This window comes from Oncorhynchus clarkii, chromosome 4 (assembly GCF_045791955.1).
Source record: "Oncorhynchus clarkii lewisi isolate Uvic-CL-2024 chromosome 4, UVic_Ocla_1.0, whole genome shotgun sequence".
NCBI lineage: Eukaryota > Metazoa > Chordata > Actinopteri > Salmoniformes > Salmonidae > Oncorhynchus > Oncorhynchus clarkii.
Window position 1 is genome coordinate 5,393,726 of NC_092150.1, and position 22,390 is coordinate 5,416,115.

The window sequence follows — 22,390 nt, forward strand, 5'->3', positions numbered from 1 at the left end:
TACATACATACATACATACATACATACAGTACATACATACTGTACATACATACAGTACATACATACATACATACATACAGTACATACTGTACATACATACTGTACATACTGTACATACATACATACATACATATTGTACATACATACTGTACATACATACATACATACAGTACATACATACATACAGTACATACATACTGTACATACATACATACATACTGTACATACATACATACATACATACATACATACATACATACATACATACATACATACATACATATTGTACATACATACTGTACATACAGTACATACATACATACAGTACATACATACATACATACATACATACATACAGTACATACATACATACTGTACATACTGTACATACATACTGTACATACATACATACATACAGTACATACAGTACATACATACTGTACATGCATACATACATACTGTACATGCATACATACATACATACTGTACATACTGTACATACTGTACATACAGTACACACATACATACTGTACACACATACATACTGTACACACACACACACACACACACAGGTTGTAATGCAACAAAATAGTGGGAAAAAACAGCAAGGGGATGAATAGTTTGGCGAGGCACTGTATCATAACATCTTAGGCAAATCACAACATCACAAATGAATCAGTTCAGAGTTCAGCTCAGAGGCAACATGAGGTTTACGAAGACCTCAGGTGTATATTGTATATCTGACAGGAATGATGCCACATATATCAGGACAAGAACACAAGAGCGACGAGTCCATTCCTTCATCTGTCTGTTTATCAGCAAGTCAAGAACACATTGTTCAAAAAGAGGTGCCAGGATTTGAATAGGACATCAGTCCAACAAACAGGGTTTGGGGTCCATTTAATTTCAATTCAGAAAGTAAACAAAATTCAAATTACACATTTTCCTAATTGAAAACCTAAAAAGAGAATTAGAATTTCAGTGTGCTTCTTGAATGAACTGGAATTGAAATGGACCCAAACCCTGTCAGCAGCATATGTTGTTTTCCTTCTCCTCTGTGCTACAGTTCTAACAGCCACCATTAGAGCAGCTGAATGGCTGACGGCTGGGTTGTGGTACACACTATCCAGACCATACCACACACGGGCGGGTGTTCAAGTTAGTCAAGTGTAAGACGGCCATCTGTACCTAGTGTGGAGCCACCATCTCTGCAGCTGAGCAAGGCTGGAACACACAACTGAAATAGTTCAGGGTCTGGTTCTCAGCTCAGTCTGATCATGTCTCTCTACAGCTGATGGTTCTCATCTCAGTCTGATCATGTCTCTCTACAGCTGATGGTTCTCAGCTCAGTCTGATCATGTCTCTCTACAGCTGATGGTTCTCAGCTCAGTCTGATCATGTCTCTCTACAGCTGATGGTTCTCAGCTCGGTCTGATCATGTCTCTCTACAGCTGATGATTCTCAGCTCAGTCTGATCATGTCTCTCTACAGCTGATGGTTCTCAGCTCAGTCTGATCATGTCTCTCTACAGCTGATGGTTCTCAGCTTGGTCTGATCATGTCTCTCTACAGCTGATGGTTCTCAGCTCAGTCTGATCATGTCTCTCTACAGCTGATGATTCTCAGCTCAGTCTGATCATGTCTCTCTACAGCTGATGGTTCTCAGCTCAGTCTGATCATGTCTCTCTACAGCTGATGGTTCTCAGCTCAGTCTGATCATGTCTCTCTACAGCTGATGGTTCTCATCTCAGTCTGATCATGTCTCTTTACAGCTGATGGTTCTCAGCTCAGTCTGATCATGTCTCTCTACAGCTGATGGTTCTCATCTCAGTCTGATCATGTCTCTTTACAGCTGATGGTTCTCAGCTCAGTCTGATCATGTCTCTCTACAGCTGGTGGTCTTGTTCTCAAGCCTGGCAGCTGAATGACACAGTTGTTGGTTTTTCCACTGCAGAACCGGCTGGTCCGGCCTGAGGCTTTCCACGGGCTTCAAGTAACTGTCCAGTGAAAATGTCACATTTAAAAGTTCATATTCTGTTAACTCAAACCCAAATAATGTTGTTGACTTATCCTATAGTTGTATTTGTGGCCAGAGCATAAATTGGAGACAAAACACTTCAAAAACCTTACCTCACACTTGTATCTAAAAACAGAAAGTTAAAATAAAAGCTTGCTATATCCAATCAGCGTTCTATTTTCAATGACCATATACGCCCACGTCATTACAACACAGAAAAGTTGCTTTTTAACACATTTAAATAAAACAATTTAGAAGGAAGACTATTTCACTCATATCGTAATTAATTATAGGTCACATTTCATAGAAACAGTTACTTTAAACCCCAGTGTTTTACTGAGTTCAGTCTACTGCTTCAGAAAGAAGGGATGAGTTCAGTCTACTGCTTCAGCATGAAGGGATGAGTTCAGTCTACTGCTTCAGCATGAAGGGATGAGTTCAGTCTACTGCTTCAGCATGAAGGGATGAGTTCAGTCTACTGCTTCAGAATGAAGGGATGAGTTCAGTCATCTCCTCTTCCTCTAATCTCACTCTCCTCCGTGTGAAGATGAGGTGGTCTCTTCCTGCAATCTCAGTGTGAAGATGAGGTGGTCTCTTCCTCTAATCTCACTCTCCTCAGTGTGAAGAGGAGGTTGTCTCTTCCTGTAATCTCACTCTCCTCAGTGTGAAGATGAGGTGGTCTCTTCCTGCAATCTCAGTGTGAAGATAAGGTGGTCTCTTCCTGTAATCTCACTCTCCTCAGTGTGAAGATGAGGTGGTCTCTCCCTGTAATCTCACTCTTCTCCGTGTGAAGATGAGGTGGTCTCTTCCTGCAATCTCAGTGTGAAGATGAGGTGGTCTCTTCCTCTAATCTCACTCTCCTCAGTGTGAAGAGGAGGTTGTCTCTTCCTGTAATCTCACTCTCCTCAGTGTGAAGATGAGGTGGTCTCTTCCTGTAATCTTAGTGTGAAGATGAGGTGGTCTCTTCCTGTAACCTCACTCTCCTCAGTGACTCTCTATACTCCCTCTGTCAGTTGGTTCAGTGTGAAGGTGAGGGATCTGTGTCTGTTGAAGGCCTCTTCTCTTCCTCTTCTAGGCCCACCCTCCTCAGTGACTCATTATACTTCCGGGTTCCTAGCCTCACTATGTCTTTAATCTCCTCAGCCAGGTCCCTCCTGCCACTCTCCACCATGGCATCTATCAACCTGGGCACTGCACCAATACCCTGCTGGCCTGGACCTCCAGCGGGACGCAACCCAACACCTTCCTGCTGCTGACCCCGGGCCCAGTGGAACAGCATCTCCAACACCACGGCCCCTAGGTTGTCTCTGGAGGCGTGAGGGGAGAGAGGACAGACGAGAGAGAGAGAGGACAGACGAGAGGAGAGAGAGGACAGACGAGGGGAGAGAGAGAGAGAGAGGACAGAGAGAGAGAGAGAGAGAGAGAGAGAGAGAGAACAGAGAGAGAGAGAGAGAGAGAGAGAGAGAGAGAGAGAGAGAGAGAGAGAGAGAGAGAGAGAGAGAGAGAGAGAGAGAGAGAGAGAGAGATGGTGCGAGATGGAGCAAGAGAGAGATGGAGAGAAAGGGAAAGAGATGGAGAGAGAAGGAGAGAGCAAGAGAGAGAGAGAGGTATCTGTAAGGGCTTCTACAAAATGTAGGGTTTTCCTGTAACCAAAACGGCCTCTATGTAACCAACAGGGAAACTAAAGAGACAGACAGACACCAGCAGGAGAAAACGTACAGTTGTGAATATAACTATGTTCCCTGAAGGAGGTCAATAAGGTACAACACAGCTATGGGGATTTCTCGTGTTGACGCCCCCTTCTGAAGAACAGTAGAATCACGCCTGAAAAGGCCAATGAACACCGTGTCTCACCAGAAGCTCCGCCTTCCTCAGGCGATAAACCCGGAGGTACAGATGAACTCCTTCAGTACCGGCCTTCACCGATTCCAGAACTGGGCGTGTTATAGTTTTATAGTCCCAACTCTACGTTCCCGTTCAGTCGGTCAACTCGGTACAACACAGCTATGGGGACATGAAAGATAAACGCCCCCAAAGCCGATCCCAGTAGACACCAAATGAAACGACCCGCGGCAGACCACACAGAGTTACAACCCGACAGTTAAATCAAATCAAATTTTATTGGTCACATACACATGGTTAGCAGATGTTATTGGTCACACGGTTAGCAGATGTTAATGCGAGTGTAGCGAAATGCTTGTGCTTCTAGTTCCCGACCGTGCAGTAATATATAACAAGTAATCTAACAATTTCACAACAACTACCTTATACACACAAGTGTAAAGGAATTAATAAGAAAATGTACATATAAATATATGGATGAGCTATGGCCGAACGGCATAGGCCAGATGCAGTAGGTGGTATAGAGTACAGTATATACATATGAGATGAGTAATGTAGGGTACGTAAACATTATATAAAGTGGCATTGTTTAAAGTGACTAGTGATACATTTATTACATCCAATTTTTTATTATTAAAGTGGCTGGAGATTTGAGTCAGTGTCAGTGTGTTGGCAGCAGCCACTCAGTGTTAGTGGTGGCTGTTTAACAGACTGATGGCCTTGAGATAGAAGCTGTTTTTCAGTCTCTCGGTCCCTGCTTCGATGCACCTGTACTGACCTCGCCTTCTGGATGATAGCGGGGTGAACAGGCAGTGGCTCGGGTGGTTGTTGTTCTTGATGATCTTTATGTCCTTGATGACCTCTTCCTTAGGTCTCGAGAATCTCTCTGACCACAGATCGGTCTGATTAGAATAACCAAGCGACTGGATGCTACGTATGCTAACCGAGAGCGATATAGGAAGTAGCTAAACGAGAGAGAGATATAGGAAGTAGCTAACCGAGAGAGCTAAAGGAAGTAGCTAAACGAGAGAGATATAGGAAGTAGCTAAACGAGAGAGATATAGGAAGTAGCTAAACGAGAGAGATATAGGAAGTAGCTAAACGAGAGAGATATAGGAAGTAGCTAAACGAGAGAGATATAGGAAGTAGCTAAACGAGAGAGAGATACACAAACAATTCCACCATGAGAGACCAGGAATCAACAGTGGCAGACCGCTAGCTAGTTGGCCTTGACGAGTCAGCTAACCTGGCTAGCACACTATGCAGCGCTGATTAGCCTGATCCCCCATCCACATAAGACCGGATCGTCGACCAAGTCCGGGAAGAGAGGTTAAACGGTGCTTGACCGAGGCAGAGGCAGGCACAGGCCACCCTCAGTCTTCGAGTCTTCTTCCCCTTAGCCCGGCGACAGAGGGCACAGCAAACCAGGTTGAGTAAGGGCAGCTTTCGCATGCCTCAACTCGGACAGACAAGACATCTGATCTGAACAACGCCCCTCAATTCATCCCCAGGTCCCATAACCCTGACGAGATACGGGAACCGGCGAGAGGAAACCAGAAGAAATCCACACGTTTGCCAAGGGAACCGGTCGGTACCATGGACTGGACTAGGGGAATGGAATAGTACCAGCCACGGGTCTGTACCATGGAGATGGACTAGGGGAATGGAATAGTACCAGACACGGGTCAGTACCATGGAGATGGACTAGGGGAATGGAATAGTACCCGCCACCGGTCAGTACCATGGAGATGGACTAGGGGAATGGAATAGTACCAGACACGGGTCAGTACCATGGAGATGGACTAGGGGAATGGAATAGTACCAGCCACGGGTCAGTACCATGGACTGGACTAGGGGAATGGAATAGTACCAGACACGGGTCGGTACCATGGAGATGGACTAGGGGAATGGAATAGTACCAGCCACCGGTCAGTACCATGGAGATGGACTAGGGGAATGGAATAGTACCAGACACGGGTCAGTTCCATGGAGATGGACTAGGGGAATGGAATAGTACCAGACACGGGTCAGTACCATGGAGATGGACTAGGGGAATGGAATAGTACCAGACACGGGTCAGTACCATGGAGATGGACTAGGGGAATGGAATAGTACCAGACACGGGTCAGTACCATGGAGATGGACTAGGGGAATGGAATAGTACCAGACACGGGTCAGTACCATGGATATGGACTAGGGGAATGGAATAGTACCAGCCACCGGTCAGTACCATGGACTGGACTAGGGGAATGGAATAGTACCAGCCACGGGTCAGTACCATGGAGATGGACTAGGGGAATGGAATAGTACCAGACACGGGTCAGTACCATGGACTGGACTAGGGGAATGGAATAGTACCAGACACGGGTCAGTACCATGGAGATGGACTAGGGGAATGGAATAGTACCAGACACGGGTCAAGCCTCTGTTCCTGACACCGTCCCCACACACAAGCTGACCCGACCTCCGAGACATCGCCGAAAACAAAGCGTCACTGTCTTTTAATTTGGGTCATGAACCCAAACCCAGGCTTGTTAGCCTACGTAACAAATAACAGATTCAGCAGGAAAGTCACGAAACCAATTACCTGGTTACCTGGTTACCTTTAATAACACAACATCCAGAAGCATGAACACGCTCTCACTAAGTGGGACAGCTTCCGGTGAGGCACGGTGTTCATTGGCCTTGTCAGGCGTGATTCTAATGTTGTTCAGTAGAGGGCTCACCCCATCGCTGTGCTCGAGTCAAATCGCTCAGATTAATTAAAGTCGTTATTTTTTCTTCTTTTTCGTTACAGCGTAAACACACCTGAATTGGTATCTGCCTCCATGCATATCAATCACGTAGAAAATACAGCTCTGAAGACTGACTCACAGAAGAGAGAGATAAATTGAGGACTCATAATATCATTGACATTGAAGTCTTGCCTTTTCAAAGACTATTTCCATTCACACACACACACACACACACACACACACACACACTAGTAGTGTTGTTCTGTGTACCTGTGTGGTGCAGACAAACACATCAGATCAATGACAGGGGTAACCTGAACATGTTAGGTTCTGGGATTAATTCAAGTCACACATTCACTCTCTGTCTCTCCCCCATCTCTCTTTCTCTCCCCTCCCCCCTCTCTCTCTGTCTCTCCCCTCCCCCTCGCTCTGTCTCTCCCCCTCTCTCTGTCTCTCCCCCCTTCTCTCTGTCTCTCCCCCCTTCTCTCTGTCTCTCCCCCCTCCTCTCTGTCTCTCCCCTCCCCCTCGCTCTGTCTCTCCCCCCTCTCTCTGTCTCTCCCCTCCCCCTCTCTGTCTCTCCCCCCTCCTCTCTGTCTCTCCCCCCTCCTCTCTGTCTCTCCCCCCTCCTCTCTGTCTCTCCCCCCTCCTCTCTGTCCCTCCTCTCTGTCTCTCCCCCTTCTCTCTGTCTCTCCCCTCCCCCTCTCTGTCTCTCCCCCCTTCTCTCTGTCTCTCCCCCCTCTCTCTCTGTCTCTCCCCCCTCTCTCTGTCTCTCCCCTCCCCCTCTCTGTCTCTCCCCCCTCCTCTCTGTCTCTCCCCCTTCTCTCTGTCTCTCCCCCCTCCTCTCTGTCTCTCCCCCCTCCTCTCTGTCTCTCCCCCCTTCTCTCTGTCTCTCCCCCCTCCTCTCTGTCTCTCCCCCCTCCTCTCTGTCTCTCCCCCCTCCTCTCTGTCTCTCCCCCCTCCTCTCTGTCTCTCCCCCCTCCTCTCTGTCTCTCCCCCCTCCTCTCTGTCTCTCCCCCCTCCTCTCTGTCTCTCCCCCCTCTCTCTGTCTCTCCCCTCTTCCCCCTCTCTCTCATAAAAATACCATATAACGTGTTTTTCTACAGCATCAGCACTGAAGCCATCTTTTTTTGTGTTTGCTAGCATGTTCATCATCCTCAAACTGACAGAAACGCTGCCCACTGAATATCAATGGGGGAGAATGTTTTTTTTTGTTTTAATCCCTTTTTTTTGTAAATCGTCACGAAGCCATCTGGAACACTGCAGGAGATCACACTGATACTCAGATGTATATATCTCTCTCTACACCACTCAGATATATCTCTCTCTATACACCACTCAGATATCTCTCTCTCTATACACCACTCAGATATATATATATATCTCTCTCTCTCTCTCTCTCTCTCTCTCTCTACACCACTCAGTTCTCTCTCTCTCTCTCTCTCTCTCTACACCACTCAGTTCTCTCTCTCTCTGTATACACCCCTCATATCTCTCTCTCTCTACACCACTCAGATATCTCTCTCTCTACACCACTCAGTTATCTCTCTCTCTACACCACTCAGTTATCTCTCTCTCTCTCTCTATACACCACTCAGTTATCTCTCTCTCTCTCTCTCTCTCTATACACCACTCAGTTCTCTCTCTCTCTCTCTCTACACCACTCAGTTATCTCTCTCTCTACACCACTCAGTTATCTCTCTCTACACCACTCAGTTATCTCTCTCTCTCTCTATACACCACTCAGTTATCTCTCTCTCTACACCACTCAGTTATCCCTCTCTCTACACCACTCAGTTATCTCTCTCTCTATACACCACTCAGTTATCTCTCTCTCTCTACACCACTCAGTTATCTCTCTCTCTCTATACACCACTCGGTTATCTCTCTCTCTCTATACACCACTCGGTTCTCTCTCTCTCTCTATACACCACTCGGTTCTCTCTCTCTCTACACCACTCGGTTCTCTCTCTCTCTACACCACTCGGTTCTCTCTCTCTCTACACCACTCGGTTCTCTCTCTCTCTACACCACTCGGTTCTCTCTCTCTCTACACCACTCGGTTCTCTCTCTCTCTACACCACTCAGTTATCTCTCTCTCTCTATACACCACTCAGTTATCTCTCTCTCTCTATACACCACTCAGTTATCTCTCTCTCTCTATACACCACTCAGTTATCTCTCTCTCTCTATACACCACTCAGTTATCTCTCTCTCTCTACACCACTCAGTTATCTCTCTCTCTACACCACTCGGTTATCTCTCTCTCTATACACCACTCGGTTATCTCTCTCTCTCAATACACCACTCGGTTCTCTCTCTCTCTCTATACACCACTCGGTTCTCTCTCTCTCTACACCACTCGGTTCTCTCTCTCTCTACACCACTCGGTTCTCTCTCTCTCTACACCACTCGGTTCTCTCTCTCTCTACACCACTCGGTTCTCTCTCTCTCTACACCACTCGGTTCTCTCTCTCTCTACACCACTCGGTTCTCTCTCTCTCTACACCACTCGGTTCTCTCTCTCTCTACACCACTCGGTTCTCTCTCTCTCTACACCACTCGGTTCTCTCTCTCTCTACACCACTCGGTTCTCTCTCTGTATACACCACTCGGTTCTCTCTCTGTATACACCACTCAGTTCTCTCTCTGTATACACCACTCAGTTATCTCTCTCTCTCTACACCACTCGGTTCTCTCTCTCTCTCTACACCACTCGGTTCCCTCTCTCTCTGTATACACCACTCAGTTATCTCTCTCTACACCACTCAGTTATCTCTCTCTCTCTATACACCACTCAGTTACCTCTCTCTCCCTACACCACTCAGTTACCTCTCTCTCCCTACACCACTCAGTTACCTCTCTCTCCCTACACCACTCAGTTACCTCTCTCTCCCTACACCACTCAGTTACCTCTCTCTCCCTACACCACTCAGTTACCTCTCTCTCCCTACACCACTCAGTTACCTCTCTCTCCCTACACCACTCAGTTATCTCCCTCTCCCTACACCACTCAGTTACCTCTCTCTCCCTACACCACTCAGTTATCTCCCTCTCCCTACACCACTCAGTTATCTCCCTCTCTCTACATCACTCTGTTCCCTCTCCTCCCTCTACACCACTCCGTTCCCACTCTACACCACTCCGTTCCCACTCTACACCACTCCGTTCCCACTCTACACCACTCCGTTCCCACTCTACACCACTCCGTTCCCACTCTACACCACTCCGTTCCCTCTCCTCCCTCTCCACACCACTCCGTTCCCTCTCCACACCACTCCTTTCTCTCTCTCCCTCTCTCTTTCTATACACCACTCCGTTCCCACTCTACACCACTCCGTTCCCACTCTACACCACTCCGTTCCCACTCTACACCACTCCGTTCCCACTCTACACCACTCCGTTCCCTCTCCTCCCTCTCCACACCACTCCATTCCCTCTCCACACCACTCCTTTCTCTCTCTCCCTTTCTCTTTCTATACACCACTCCGTTCCCACTCTACACTACTCCGTTCCCTCTCCTCCCTCTACACCACTCCGTTCCCCCTCCTCCCTCTACACCACTCCGTTCCCTCTACACCACTCCGTTCCCTCTACACCACTCCGTTCCCCCTCTACACCACTCCGTTCCCTCTCCTCCCTCTACACCACTCCTTTCCCCCTCTACACCACTCCGTTCCCCCTCTACACCACTCCGTTCCCCCTCTACACCACTCCGTTTCCCCTCTACAACACTCCGTTTCCCCTCTACACCACTCCGTTTCCCCTCTACACCACTCCTCTCTTCCCCGACTCCCCCTGCATGTCTCTTCCAGACTCCTTACAAGTTAAATCCCTCCAGTGAGAATTGAAGGACTTTAGTTATCCTATGCTAATACTCCATGTGCCTGCCCACACATGGAGTACATCACTTCATCCCCTCTCATCCAGAAATAGTACACTGGGTTGGCACAGAAAACAAGAACTACATTTAGCAAATCTGCATCCCTCTTGTTCCCGCTCATCCCAAAATCCTTCTGATAAAAAGGGAAATGACCATGATAAAGAAGTAATAGCCACTGCTTATAAATGTGCTTATGAATGGGTTATGAATGGGCTATGAATGGGCTAAGTATCGGTCACAAATGGGTTATGAATGGGTTATGGGCGCAGTGGTCTAAGACACTAGAGATTCTGGGTTCGAGTCCAGGCTCTGCCGCAGCTGGCCGCGACTGGGAGGCCCATGGGGCGGCGCACAATTGGCCCAGCGTCGTCAAGGGTTATGGGAGGGTTTGGCCGGCAGGGATGTTCTTGTCCCATCGCTCTCTAGCGACTCCTGTGGCGGGCCGGGCTCAGTGCACGCTGACACGGTCACCAGGTGTACGGTGTTTCCTCCGACACATTGGTGCGGCTGGCTTCCGGGTTAAGTGGGCTTTGTGTCAAGAAGCAGTGCGGCTTGGCTGGGTCGTGTTTCAGAGTCCGTATCGGAGTTGCAGCAATGAGACAAGACTGTAACTGCTACCAATTGGGGAGAAAGGGGTAAAAAAATATATACAAAATGGATGGGTTATGGATGGGTTATGGATGGGTTATGGATGGGTTATAAATGGGTTATGGATGGGTTATGAATGGTTATAAATGGGTTATGGATGGGTTATGGATGGGTTATGGATGGGTTATAAATGGGTTATGGATGGGTTATGAATGGGTTACAAATTACATTTGGTGCCTAATGAACAGGACCCTGGTTCTCCATCACAGTAACCATCATGCCCAGGTGTATTCGTACTTACTGCAAAATGAGTGTTTCTTATTGGATAAGTACAGGTATTGCCCCTGTTTCGGTCAGTTCTTACATTTGGTAATGAACATGCCCACCTGTATTTGTACTGCATGCGGTCCAGCTCCTGGTAGCTGATTCCCAGGTTGATGCCAATGGACCTCCAGTCCTGTCCGATCTGCAGGGAGATGGCCAGCAGGTTAGCCTCAGTCAGGTACCCGCTCTCTGGGTCGCCCAGGTTCAGCGGAGGGTACTGAGGCTGCTCCCAGTCCATACCATTACTACCACCCTCTGAGTTTAGGCCCTGTGGGGAAGGGAGAGAGGGCAGTGAAGACAGGAAGTAGAGAAAGAGGCTCATACCATTACTATCCAATCAGAGTTCATAGCCTGAGTGGGTGGTGAAGACAGGAAGTAGAGAAAGAGGCTCATACCATTACTATCCAATCAGAGTTCATAGCCTGAGTGGGTGGTGAAGACAGGAAGTAGAGAAAGAGGCTCATACCATTACTATCCAATCAGAGTTCATAGCCTGAGTGGGCGGTGAAGACAGGAAGTAGAGAAAGAGGCTCATACCATTACTATCCAATCAGAGTTCATAGCCTGAGTGGGCGGTGAAGACAGGAAGTAGAGAAAGAGGCTCATACCATTACTATCCAATCAGAGTTCATAGCCTGAGTGGGCGGTGAAGACAGGGTACCCTCGGCAGACTTGCACTTAGGGCATATAGGAGAGACCGAGGGGTAAAGACTAGTGTAATTTGGTACAGCAATAGTCCAGTCTGTGAATCACTTTGTATTGAATACATTTGGTGTCGGGAGTTCATCGAACACAAGTGAATATCTCGAAGGCAATCAGCCCAAACTGTCATCATTAATCTCCATAACAAGGTCTTCCGCACAGGTCTCCTTCAAATGTTGTGTGGAAACACGGAGGGTACTGAGCCTGCTCGCAGTCCATACCATTGCTACCACCTTCTGAGTTTATGCTGTAAAGTGATCTACAAATCTGGAGATCAAACTCGGAGTCAGGGGCGAGGTTCATGAAAGTATATAGTTCTGCGGGCAGGTGTAATTGCCTCAGAATTTTGTATATTTTAGCGAACATAATTTATTTTCTGAAGATACTGGAATAAATTACACTGCCGTTCAAAAGTTTGGGGTCACTAAGAAATGTTCATGTTTTTTGAAAGAAAAGCTAATTTGTTGTCCATTAAAAATATATATATATATATATATTTGCCTTGAAGGCCATCATCCCGGAGTCGCTTCTTCACTGTTGGCATTGAGACTGGTGTTTTGCAGGTACTATTTAATGAAGCTGCCAGTTGAGGACTTGTGAGGCGTCTGTTTCTCAAACTAGACATTCTAATGTACTTGTCCTCTTGCTCAGTTGTGCACCGGGGCCTCCCACTCCTCTTTCTTTTCTGGTTAGAGACAGTTTGCACTGTTCTGTGAAGGGAGTAGTACATAGCATTGTATGAGATCTTTAGTTTCTTGACAATTTCTCTCATGGAATAGCCTTCAGTTTCTCAGAACAAGAATAGACTGACGAGTTTCAGAAGAAAGTTATTTGTTTCTAGCCATTTTGAGCCTGTAATGGAACCCAGCGTACTTTGTATCCCCACACAAAAAGGCAAGATGTTAAAAAATCTGCAGATTCTGAAAGAGATCATGTAGCCATTTTAATAACACAGCCTATCAGAGATAGAGGCAACACTCTCCAGACCTCAGTGTTTAACTTCTCTATCATGTCGAGATACTGTAGTTCCAATTATAAATCAATTCGGCATCCTTGGGGATGACAACACTTAAATATTTTTATTTTTTCTCTTGTGATTTTAAAAAGGTATATATATTTTTTTTTAAAGTCTGGGTTTAAGTTGCCTTTAAGAGGCATGAAATCACTTTTATCCCAGTTTATGGTGTACCAAGAGAGTGCTCCAAATGATTCGATAAGCGCCAACAGCGGCGGGAGTGACTCTTCGGGGCGTGAAAGGAACAAAATAACGCCATCCGCATACAGAGGGACCATGTTCAGTGGAGCAAAGAAAACGTGGCTCCTGATACTAACAGCTAGGTTGCAACGCCATAGCAATGGCGAATAGCAACGGACTCAAGGGGCACCCCTGGCGACAGGAACGTTGAAGTGAAAACGGAGGCGATTTATTGAAATGAGAACTGAAGCTGTCGGGAACGCATATACACCTGAACAAAAATATAAAAAAAACGCAACATGTAAAAGTGTCCCATGTTTCACGAGCTGAAATAAAAGATCCCAGAAATGTTCCATGTGCACAAAAAATCTTATATCTTTCAAATGTTGTGCACAAATGTGTTTACATCCTTGTTAGTGAGCGTTTCTCCTTTCCCCAAGATAATCCTGACAAGTTTGCATATCAAGAAGCTGACTAAACAGCATGATCATTACACAGGTGCATCTTGTGCTGGGGACAATAAAAGGCCACTAAAATGTGCAGTTTTGTCACACAACAACGCCACAGATGTCTCAAGTTTTGAAGGAACATGGCATGCGGACTGCAGGAATGTCCACCAGAGCTGTTGCCAGAGAATTTTAATGTACATTTCTCTACCATAAGCCGCATCCAACATTGTTGTGGCTACCCTGCCGCCCCAAAAAATGAGAATCTGCCTGGGATAAAACCAGTTTTGTCACGATGAATTATAGTCGAAATGCATTTATTTAGTCTGTTTGCAGAGTATTTTAAGAAAACACCTTGAGATCGCATCCGAGGAGGGCAATAGGAGGATGGATCTGTTTCATCTGTATCTTTAACATTACGGTGATAAAGACTCTGCGAGTTTCAATAGAATGTTTAAATGTTTAAACATCCTCAACATAAGAGAGGAATATGCTTTGTAAAACTCTATTTTACATAAAATATTGATTAATGTGCGTTGTCTTTGTAAAATAAACCTAACACAGAACAGTACATGTAGAGAAAGAGAGACCAGGATTCAAACGAACGCAGACAAAACCACCTGTGTACTGCGATTAACTTCTGATCTAGGTGATGTGTGATTGAGCCAACACTCGCAGAGTCAAAATATCAACAGCCGTCTTCATTCCCATGAATATCAGAGACATAACCTTTAAAAGTCTATTGACTATCAGGGACATTACCTTTAAAAGTCTATTGACTATCAGGGGCATTACCTTTAAAAGTCTATTGACTATCAGGGACATTACCTTTTAAAGTCTATTGCTTAGCACAGATGTGTTGGTTTGAATCCCAGCCAGAGTGAAGAGGAGGAGGAGAGAAATGGTAAGAAGATCCAATATATACAAAGGATAGTGGTACTGGGTAGTGGGTCCTCAAACATCTGACATGTCAAATCAAAATCAAATGTTATTGGTCACATACACATGGTTAGCAGATGTTCATGCGAGTCCTGATGCTTGTCCTGATGCTTTGGAAAATAAAGACTTCACAAGCAGTTTGTGTGATCCCATATCTGTTCGTGCTGAATAGCAAACTCCTATGGTCATTGTCATGCCAGGCCAAACAAGGAAGTTGGCTATACAGATATAGGATCTTAATTTGATCACCCTGTTGCAGAATAACTTTTCTGCAATTCAGGACATTTTTAAATGTGTAGTGTATTTGAGGTTTTAAAAGGCAACTGAAGATTTGTGTTTTCTAACTTTGAAATTTCAGACTTGATTTTCCTTATCAATCCCTACAAAAATGGCCATTAATTATAATCTATAGAAAAGTTTGTGGTTATACAGACACATCATTAAAAACATAGGTGCTGGGATTAAAAAGAACAGTACGTAGTCAATAACGCGGTGAACTGGGAGCTTAAAGAGTGAGAGCCTTCTTGTTCTTCATTAATTATAATCCACATTTCCTGTTTCTACAGGAATTATTTTCCTGCTGTAGGAAACTGGCTCAAATTATGAGCCTACATCAGTACAGCACAAACAGATCTGGGAACAGGCTAGAGAAGGGTGTCTCTGACTGAGCTCATGCTCTGTTCTCACTTACAGGAAGTCTGAGTGGTAAGGTGGCCAGCCATTGGCTGTCGTGTCCTTTCCTTTTCCTGGCGACTTCCTGTGGTATGTCACTGGGAACCTCCCCTCGATAGAAAGACACCTGGAGAGGAGAGAGAACTTCAGATAAAATATAATTGAAAGATTATTCTATTTGTTTAACCTTTATTTAACTAGACAAGTCAGTTAAAGAACAAATTCTTATTTACAATGCTGGCCTACCGAGGAACAGTGGGTTAACTGCCTTGTTCAGGGGCAGAACGACATATTTTTTACCTTGTCAGCTCGGGCCAAGCTCCAGCAAGCTTTTGGTTACTGGCCCAACGCTCCAACCACTAGGCTACCTGCTGCCCCAAATAATAAAACATAGGTTTTTTATCCTCTTAAGGATCGGACCCTTTTTGCTGACCTAAAACGACCAAATCTAACTGCCTGTAGCTCAGGACCTAAAGCAAGGGTTTGCATATTCGTGATACCACTTGAAAGGAAACCCTTTGAAGTTTTGTGGAAATGTGAAATGAATGTAGGAGAATATAACACATTAGATCTGGTAAAAGAAAATACAAACAAAAAGAACATGGGTTTTCAATTGTTTTGTTTTTGTTCCATCATCTTTGCCAGCAGCATACCATCCCGCATCCCACTGCTGGCTTGCTTCTGAAGCTAAGCAGGGTTGGTCCTGGTCGGTCCCTGGATGGGAGACCAGATGCTGCTGGCTTGCTTCTGAAGCTAAGCAGGGTTGGTCCTGGTCGGTCCCTGGATGGGAGACCAGATGCTGCTGGCTTGCTTCTGAAGCTAAGCAGGGTTGGTCCTGTTCGGTCCCTGGATGGGAGACCAGATGCTGCTGGCTTGCTTCTGAAGCTAAGCAGGGTTGGTCCTGGTCGGTCCCTGGATGGGAGACCAGATGCTGCTGGAAGTGGTGTTGGAGGGCCAGTAGGAGGCACTCTTTCCTCTGGTCTAAAAGAACATCCCAATGCCCCAGGGCAGTGATTAGGGACTTTGCCCTGTGTAGTATGCCGTCTTTCAGATAGGATGTTAAGTGGGTGTCCTGACTCTCTGTGGTCACTAAAGATCCCATGGTACTTATTGTTAGAGTAGGGGTGTTAACCCCGGTGTCCTGGCTAAATTCCCAATCTGGCCCTTATACCATCACGGTCACCTAATCATCCCCAGCTTACAATTGGCTCTTTCATCTCCCCTGTAACTATTCCCCAGGTCGTTGCTGTAAATGAGAACGTGTTCTCAGTCAACTTACCTGGTAAAATAAATACAAATAAACAAACTGATATGTGACATGTATTAAACGCCCAAATAACATTTTTTATTAGCTAAACAGATGGTGCTCAAAACAGGTGGGACCCCCGAATGACGGGTCACTACTGAATCAGGTAGGCTTTTTAAAAAAAATTATATTTATCTTTCCAACGGATTAGATAATTTTTTTCCCCTTTCATGCTGAGTGGTTATCAAAAGTGAGAGAGCTGGAAAGATTTTTCCAATAGGCTACGTTGAGGAACCATTGTCATTCTCAACGGATGTAAAAACAGACTTTGTTTACTTGCTTTTTGAGGCGAAGAAAATATTACTTTGAGAAGCTCCACAGTGATGGTGAGACAAGACACCATCAGAAATACTATCAGATCCCTTAATGGGAACATTTATAGGCCTATATTTATAATGTAACAGCCTACATTTATAATGTAACAGGCCTACATTTATTAGCCAGCAGGCCTATATTTAGTCCACTCAGACAGGCCTTCCCAATGTATTAGTCCACTCAGACAGGCCTTCCCAATGGATTAGTCGACTCAGACAGGCCTTCCCAATGGATTAGTCCACTCAGACAGGCCTTCCCAATGGATTAGTCCACTCAGACAGGCCTTCCCAATGGATTAGTCCACTGAGACAGGCCTTCCCAATGGATTAGTCCACTCAGACAGGCCTTCCCAATGGATTAGTCGACTCAGACAGGCCTTCCCAATGGATTAGTCCACTCAGACAGGCCTTCCCAATGGATTAGTCCACTGAGACAGGCCTTCCCAATGGATTAGTCCACTCAGACAGGCCTCCGCAATGGATTAGTCCACTCAGACAGGCCTTCCCAATGGATTAGTCCTCTCAGACAGGCCTCCACAATGGATTAGTCCTCTCAGACAGGCCTCTACAATGGATTAGTCCACTCAGACAGGCCTCTACAATGGATTAGTCCACTCAGACAGGCCTCCGCAATGGATTAATCCTCTCAGACAGGCCTCTACAATGGATTAGTCCACTCAGACAGGCCTCCACAATGGATTAGTCAACCTCACCAATAGAACTAACAACCATGCTTGGTGGGAGGATGAAAAATGAGGAATTGACTTATCAAACTGAAAATACCAATGAAAACGTGTTAATTCTACCAATGAAAACGTGTTAATTCTACCAATCAAACGTGTTATTTCTACCAATCAAAACGTGTAATTTCTACCAATCAAAACGTGTCATTTCTACCAATCAAAACGTGTCATTTCTACCAATCAAAACGTGTCATTTCTACCAATCAAAACGTTTCATTTCTACCAATCAAAACGTGTCATTTCTACCTGCAAATGTGTGCTTGAGTATTGTTTTCTTTGGCAACTGTGGTGTGAGCAGGAGAAACACCTCCGCTCTGTACATTATCCTGGAACTAATGAACTGCGTCCTCCATTATTGTCCAAGGTAATGTACAACATGTTGGTGTTTATCCCTTACCTAATAAAGCTCTTTATGAATAATGTACCATAGTTAATAAAAATGTCTGTATGTACTGTACACCCTCTCTCTGTCAGGGGTCACTCGTCTCTCACCTGACCCCTGATTGACCCCTCCTGCTTCTGTGTTGGAAAGACGTACACCTCTTTGAGATTCTTCAACCGAGAGTAGAACACAAACGACAGTCTCCCTTCCGCACAGTCTGGTCTATCTGAAAGAGAGAGAGGACGTAGTAGTGTTTCGACATGGAAGATGTCGTTCAAATTGTATCATTTCCCAAATGTACCTGCGCTGACGTCTAGGCCCCTCTCGAAGCCAGCGAAGAACTGCTCTCCCTCCAATAGGTCACAGAGGTCTGAGGGTTGTGGGCCATCGTACTGCTCTGACAGAGACTGTACTCTGTTGTCCACCTGTTAAACATTGTCATATATCAGATATTTACTGTACACATTATGACACCAACACACATTATGACACCGACACACGTTATGACACCGACACACGTTATGACAACGACACACGTTATGACACCGACACACTTTATGACACCGACACACGTTATGACACCGACACACGTTATGACACCGACACACGTTATGACACCGACACACGTTATGACACCGACACACATTATGACATCAACACACATTATGACATCAACACACATTATGACATCGACACACGGTGGATCTTCTAACATTCCTGCACTTCTAAAACTTGCAGTGGAAAGTCTGATGTGCTATGCATGTGATACAGGAAGGAAGTGATGCTGCTGTAACACTGACTGCCCTTGGTCTCAGGAAGTGATGCTGCTGTAACACTGGCTGTCCTTGGTCTCAGGAAGTGATGCTGCTGTAACACTGACTGCCCTTGGTCTCAGGAAGTGATGCTGCTGTAACACTGACTGCCCTTGGTCTCAGGAAGTGATGCTGCTGTAACACTGACTGCCTTTGGTCTCAGGAAGTGATGCTGCTGTAACACTGACTGCCCTTGGTCTCAGGAAGTGATGCTGCTGTAACACTGTCTGCCCTTGGTCTCAGGAAGTGATGCTGCTGTAACACTGTCTGCCCTTGGTCTCAGGAAGTGATGCTGCTGTAACACTGACTGTCCTTGATCTCAGGAAGTGATGCTGCTGTAACACTGACTGTCCTTGGTCTCAGGAAGTGATGGATTGATTGATTGATTGACTGGACCCACCTTGTCAGCAGGCAGGCACTGTAGCAGAACCTGTTTGGGGTCTGTTCTCCTCTGTAGCACCAAGAACTGGACCTGAAACTGCTTCAGTCTCTGGTAGACCCTACGGACCACCCCGCTAACACAGCGCTGGGTAGTGTACCACAGCCAGTACCTGGAATAATATACACAAACTATTAACAGACGTAGCCAATAGAACCTGATTCAGGCTCCGGTACACCGTACGGACCACAGCCACTACCCAGGATAGATGAACGATATTAACAACGTCAGCCTCAAGGACCAATGTGAGAAGACCATACTCTAACACTATGCCCAGACCGGACGAGGGCCTACGCAAATTTATTTTGTCCCCCACCACACGAAATGCGATCACGACACATAGGTTGAAATATCAAAACAAACTCTGAACCAATTATATTAATTTGGGGACAGGTCGAAAAGCATTAAACATTTATTGCAATTTAGCTAGCTAGCTTGCTGTTTCTAGCTAATGTGTCCTATTTAGCTAGCTTGCTGTTTCTAGCTAATGTGTCCTATTTAGCTAGCTTGCTGTTGCTAGCTTGTCCTAGGATATAAACGTTGGGTTGTTTACAGTTTCAACTGTTCTGCCTGTGATTAATATTATTTGACCATGCTGGTCATTTATGAACATTTGAACATCTTGGCCATGTTCTGTTATAATCTCCACCCGGCACAGCCAGAAGAGGACTGGCCACCCCTCATAGCCTGGTTCCTCTCTAGTTTTCTTCCTAGGTTCTGGCCTTTCTAGGGAGTTTTTCCTAGCCACCGTGCTTCTACACCTGCATTGCTTGCTGTTTGGGGTTTTAGACTGGGTTTCTGTACAGCACTTTGAGATATCAGCCGATGTAAGAAGGGCTTTATAAATTCATTTGATTTGATTAGTTATTTTACCTGAAATGCACAAGGTCCTCTAATTCGACAATTAATCCACACATAAAACAGTCAACCGAATCGTTTCTAGTCATCCATCCTCCTTCCAGGCTTTTTCTTCTTTAGACTTTACATTGCGATTTGCATCTAACTTTAACAGTATTACCACGACCGACCAAGTTACCAAGTTCGTCTTTCAATCACCCACGTGGGTATAACCAATGAGGAGATGGCACGTGGGTACCCGCTTCTATAAACCAATGAGGAGATGGGAGAGGCAGGACTTGCCCCGTGTTCAGTGCCAGAAATATAAATGACTTCTATTTTAGCGCTTGGCAACGCAGACGCTCGTTGGCGCGCTCGAGCGGTGTGGGTGTAATGACCGAGTAACTACGGCTACGTGTAAATGTATTTTGAGAAGCGAGAGGTGTGTTAGAAGAATGTTCACTTGATTGTTCAAGAAAGATTTTTTGGGGGGGGCTGCACCTCGTCTCCTGTGAGTTAAAGCGTTGCCTACACCCCTCTTGAGTCCTAATTAGCCACTCCTACTGGCCATGTTCTGTTATAATCTCCACCCGGCACAGCCAGAAGAAGACTGGCCACCCCACATAGCCTGGTTCCTCTCTAGGTTTCTTCCTAGGTTTTGGCCTTTCTAGGGAGTTTTTCCTAGCCACTGTGCTTCTACACCTGCATTGCTTGCTGTTTGGGGTTTTAGGCTGAGTTTCTGTACAGCACTTTGAGATATCAGCTGATGTACGAAGGGCTACATAAATACATTTGATTGATTGATTACTGTAAAGCTGTGTGTTCATGTTGTCTGGAATAACAGGACATTCCTACTGTAAAGCTGTGTGTTCATGTTGTCTGGAATAACAGGACATTCCTACTGTAAAGCTGTGTGTTCATGTAGTCTGGAATAACAGGACATTCCTACTGTAAAGCTGTGTGTTCATGTTGTCTGGAATAACAGGAACTCACCAGGAGAAGTGAGTGATGTAGAAGATGGCGTAGAGCTGTGTGACGTACAGGGACACCTGTGAGGTTATGTCTGTCCAGGTGTGGGCGCTGGGGTCTCCATGAAGCAGGTGGAGACAGGACAGGTCTACTGTGTGACCTGGGACATCAACAACAACAACAACATGGTTAAATTAATGTAGGTAGAGCTGGGGTCTCCATGGAGACAGGACAGGTCTACTGTATGACCTGGGACATCAACAACAACATGGTTAAATGAATGTAGGTACAGCTGGGGTCTCCATGGAGACGGGTCTACTTGAAGTAATTTCTCATCAGAAACGGCTAGAAGGGTTGAAAGCCAAGCAGTAAGTAACCATTCTGCTCACACCTATCCAATCATGTCGAATCTGAAGTGGAGAGGAAATAAATGAAAACGGTGAACAGTTTTCAAACAGGACCCGGTAGACCTACCAGTGAGTCCAGTTGGCAGCGGGACCTGCACCTTGATTGGCTGGAGGAATTGGATGCTGGGGTCTTGAGAGAGACAGAGGAGGGGACTGACTCTGGCCTGAGGGTCTCCACACAACGTCTGGACCTCAGTGACAGACACCTGTAGCACCTGTAGAAACAGGGGAGTGAGCAGGGATTGGATCTACATTACCCACTGCTGAGGAGATTAGCAGGAAAGCACAGTGTCACAAAATACAGAGGATACTAGCTGGTATTGTTTTATTGTTTTAACAAACAATGCTCTCTGGAAGAACCAGTCTCTGGTGAATACCGGACTGTACCTGTAGAGTGATGGTGAATACCGGACTGTAACCGGTAGAGTGATGGTGAATACCAGACTGTACCTGTAGAGTGATGGTGAATACCGGACTGTACCTGTAGAGTGATGGTGAATACCGGACTGTACCTGTAGAGTGATGGTGAATACCGGACTGTACCTGTAGAGTGATGGTGAATACCGGACTGTACCTGTAGAGTGATGGTGAATACCGGACTGTACCTGTAGAGTGATGGTGAATACCGGACTGTACCTGTAGAGTGATGGTGAATACCGGACTGTACCTGCAGAGTGATGGTGAATACCGGACTGTACCTGCAGAGTGATGGTGAATACCGGACTGTACCTGCAGAGTGATGGTGAATACCGGACTGTACCTGTAGAGTGATGGTGAATACCGGACTGTACCTGTAGAGTGATGGTGAATACCGGACTGTACCTGTAGAGTGATGGTGAATA

The 22,390-nt window shown here is 45.9% G+C and overlaps 1 protein-coding gene across 1 annotated transcript in view; it reads right to left on the reverse strand.

Moving 5' to 3' along the window:
• Positions 1–742: 742 nt before the first annotated feature.
• Positions 743–22,390, reverse strand: part of LOC139406333 (p53-induced death domain protein 1) — a 30,813-nt gene continuing 9,165 nt past the window's right edge. The window contains exons 9-16 of the mRNA XM_071148833.1: positions 21,616–21,763; positions 21,166–21,301; positions 19,297–19,447; positions 18,386–18,509; positions 18,195–18,310; positions 15,359–15,466; positions 11,448–11,653; positions 743–3,323 (exon numbers count right to left, since the gene is read on the reverse strand). Of these exons, the coding sequence (XP_071004934.1) occupies positions 3,035–3,323; positions 11,448–11,653; positions 15,359–15,466; positions 18,195–18,310; positions 18,386–18,509; positions 19,297–19,447; positions 21,166–21,301; positions 21,616–21,763 (1,278 nt within the window). The 3' untranslated portion in view covers positions 743–3,034. The remainder of the gene's footprint in view (positions 3,324–11,447; positions 11,654–15,358; positions 15,467–18,194; positions 18,311–18,385; positions 18,510–19,296; positions 19,448–21,165; positions 21,302–21,615; positions 21,764–22,390) is intronic.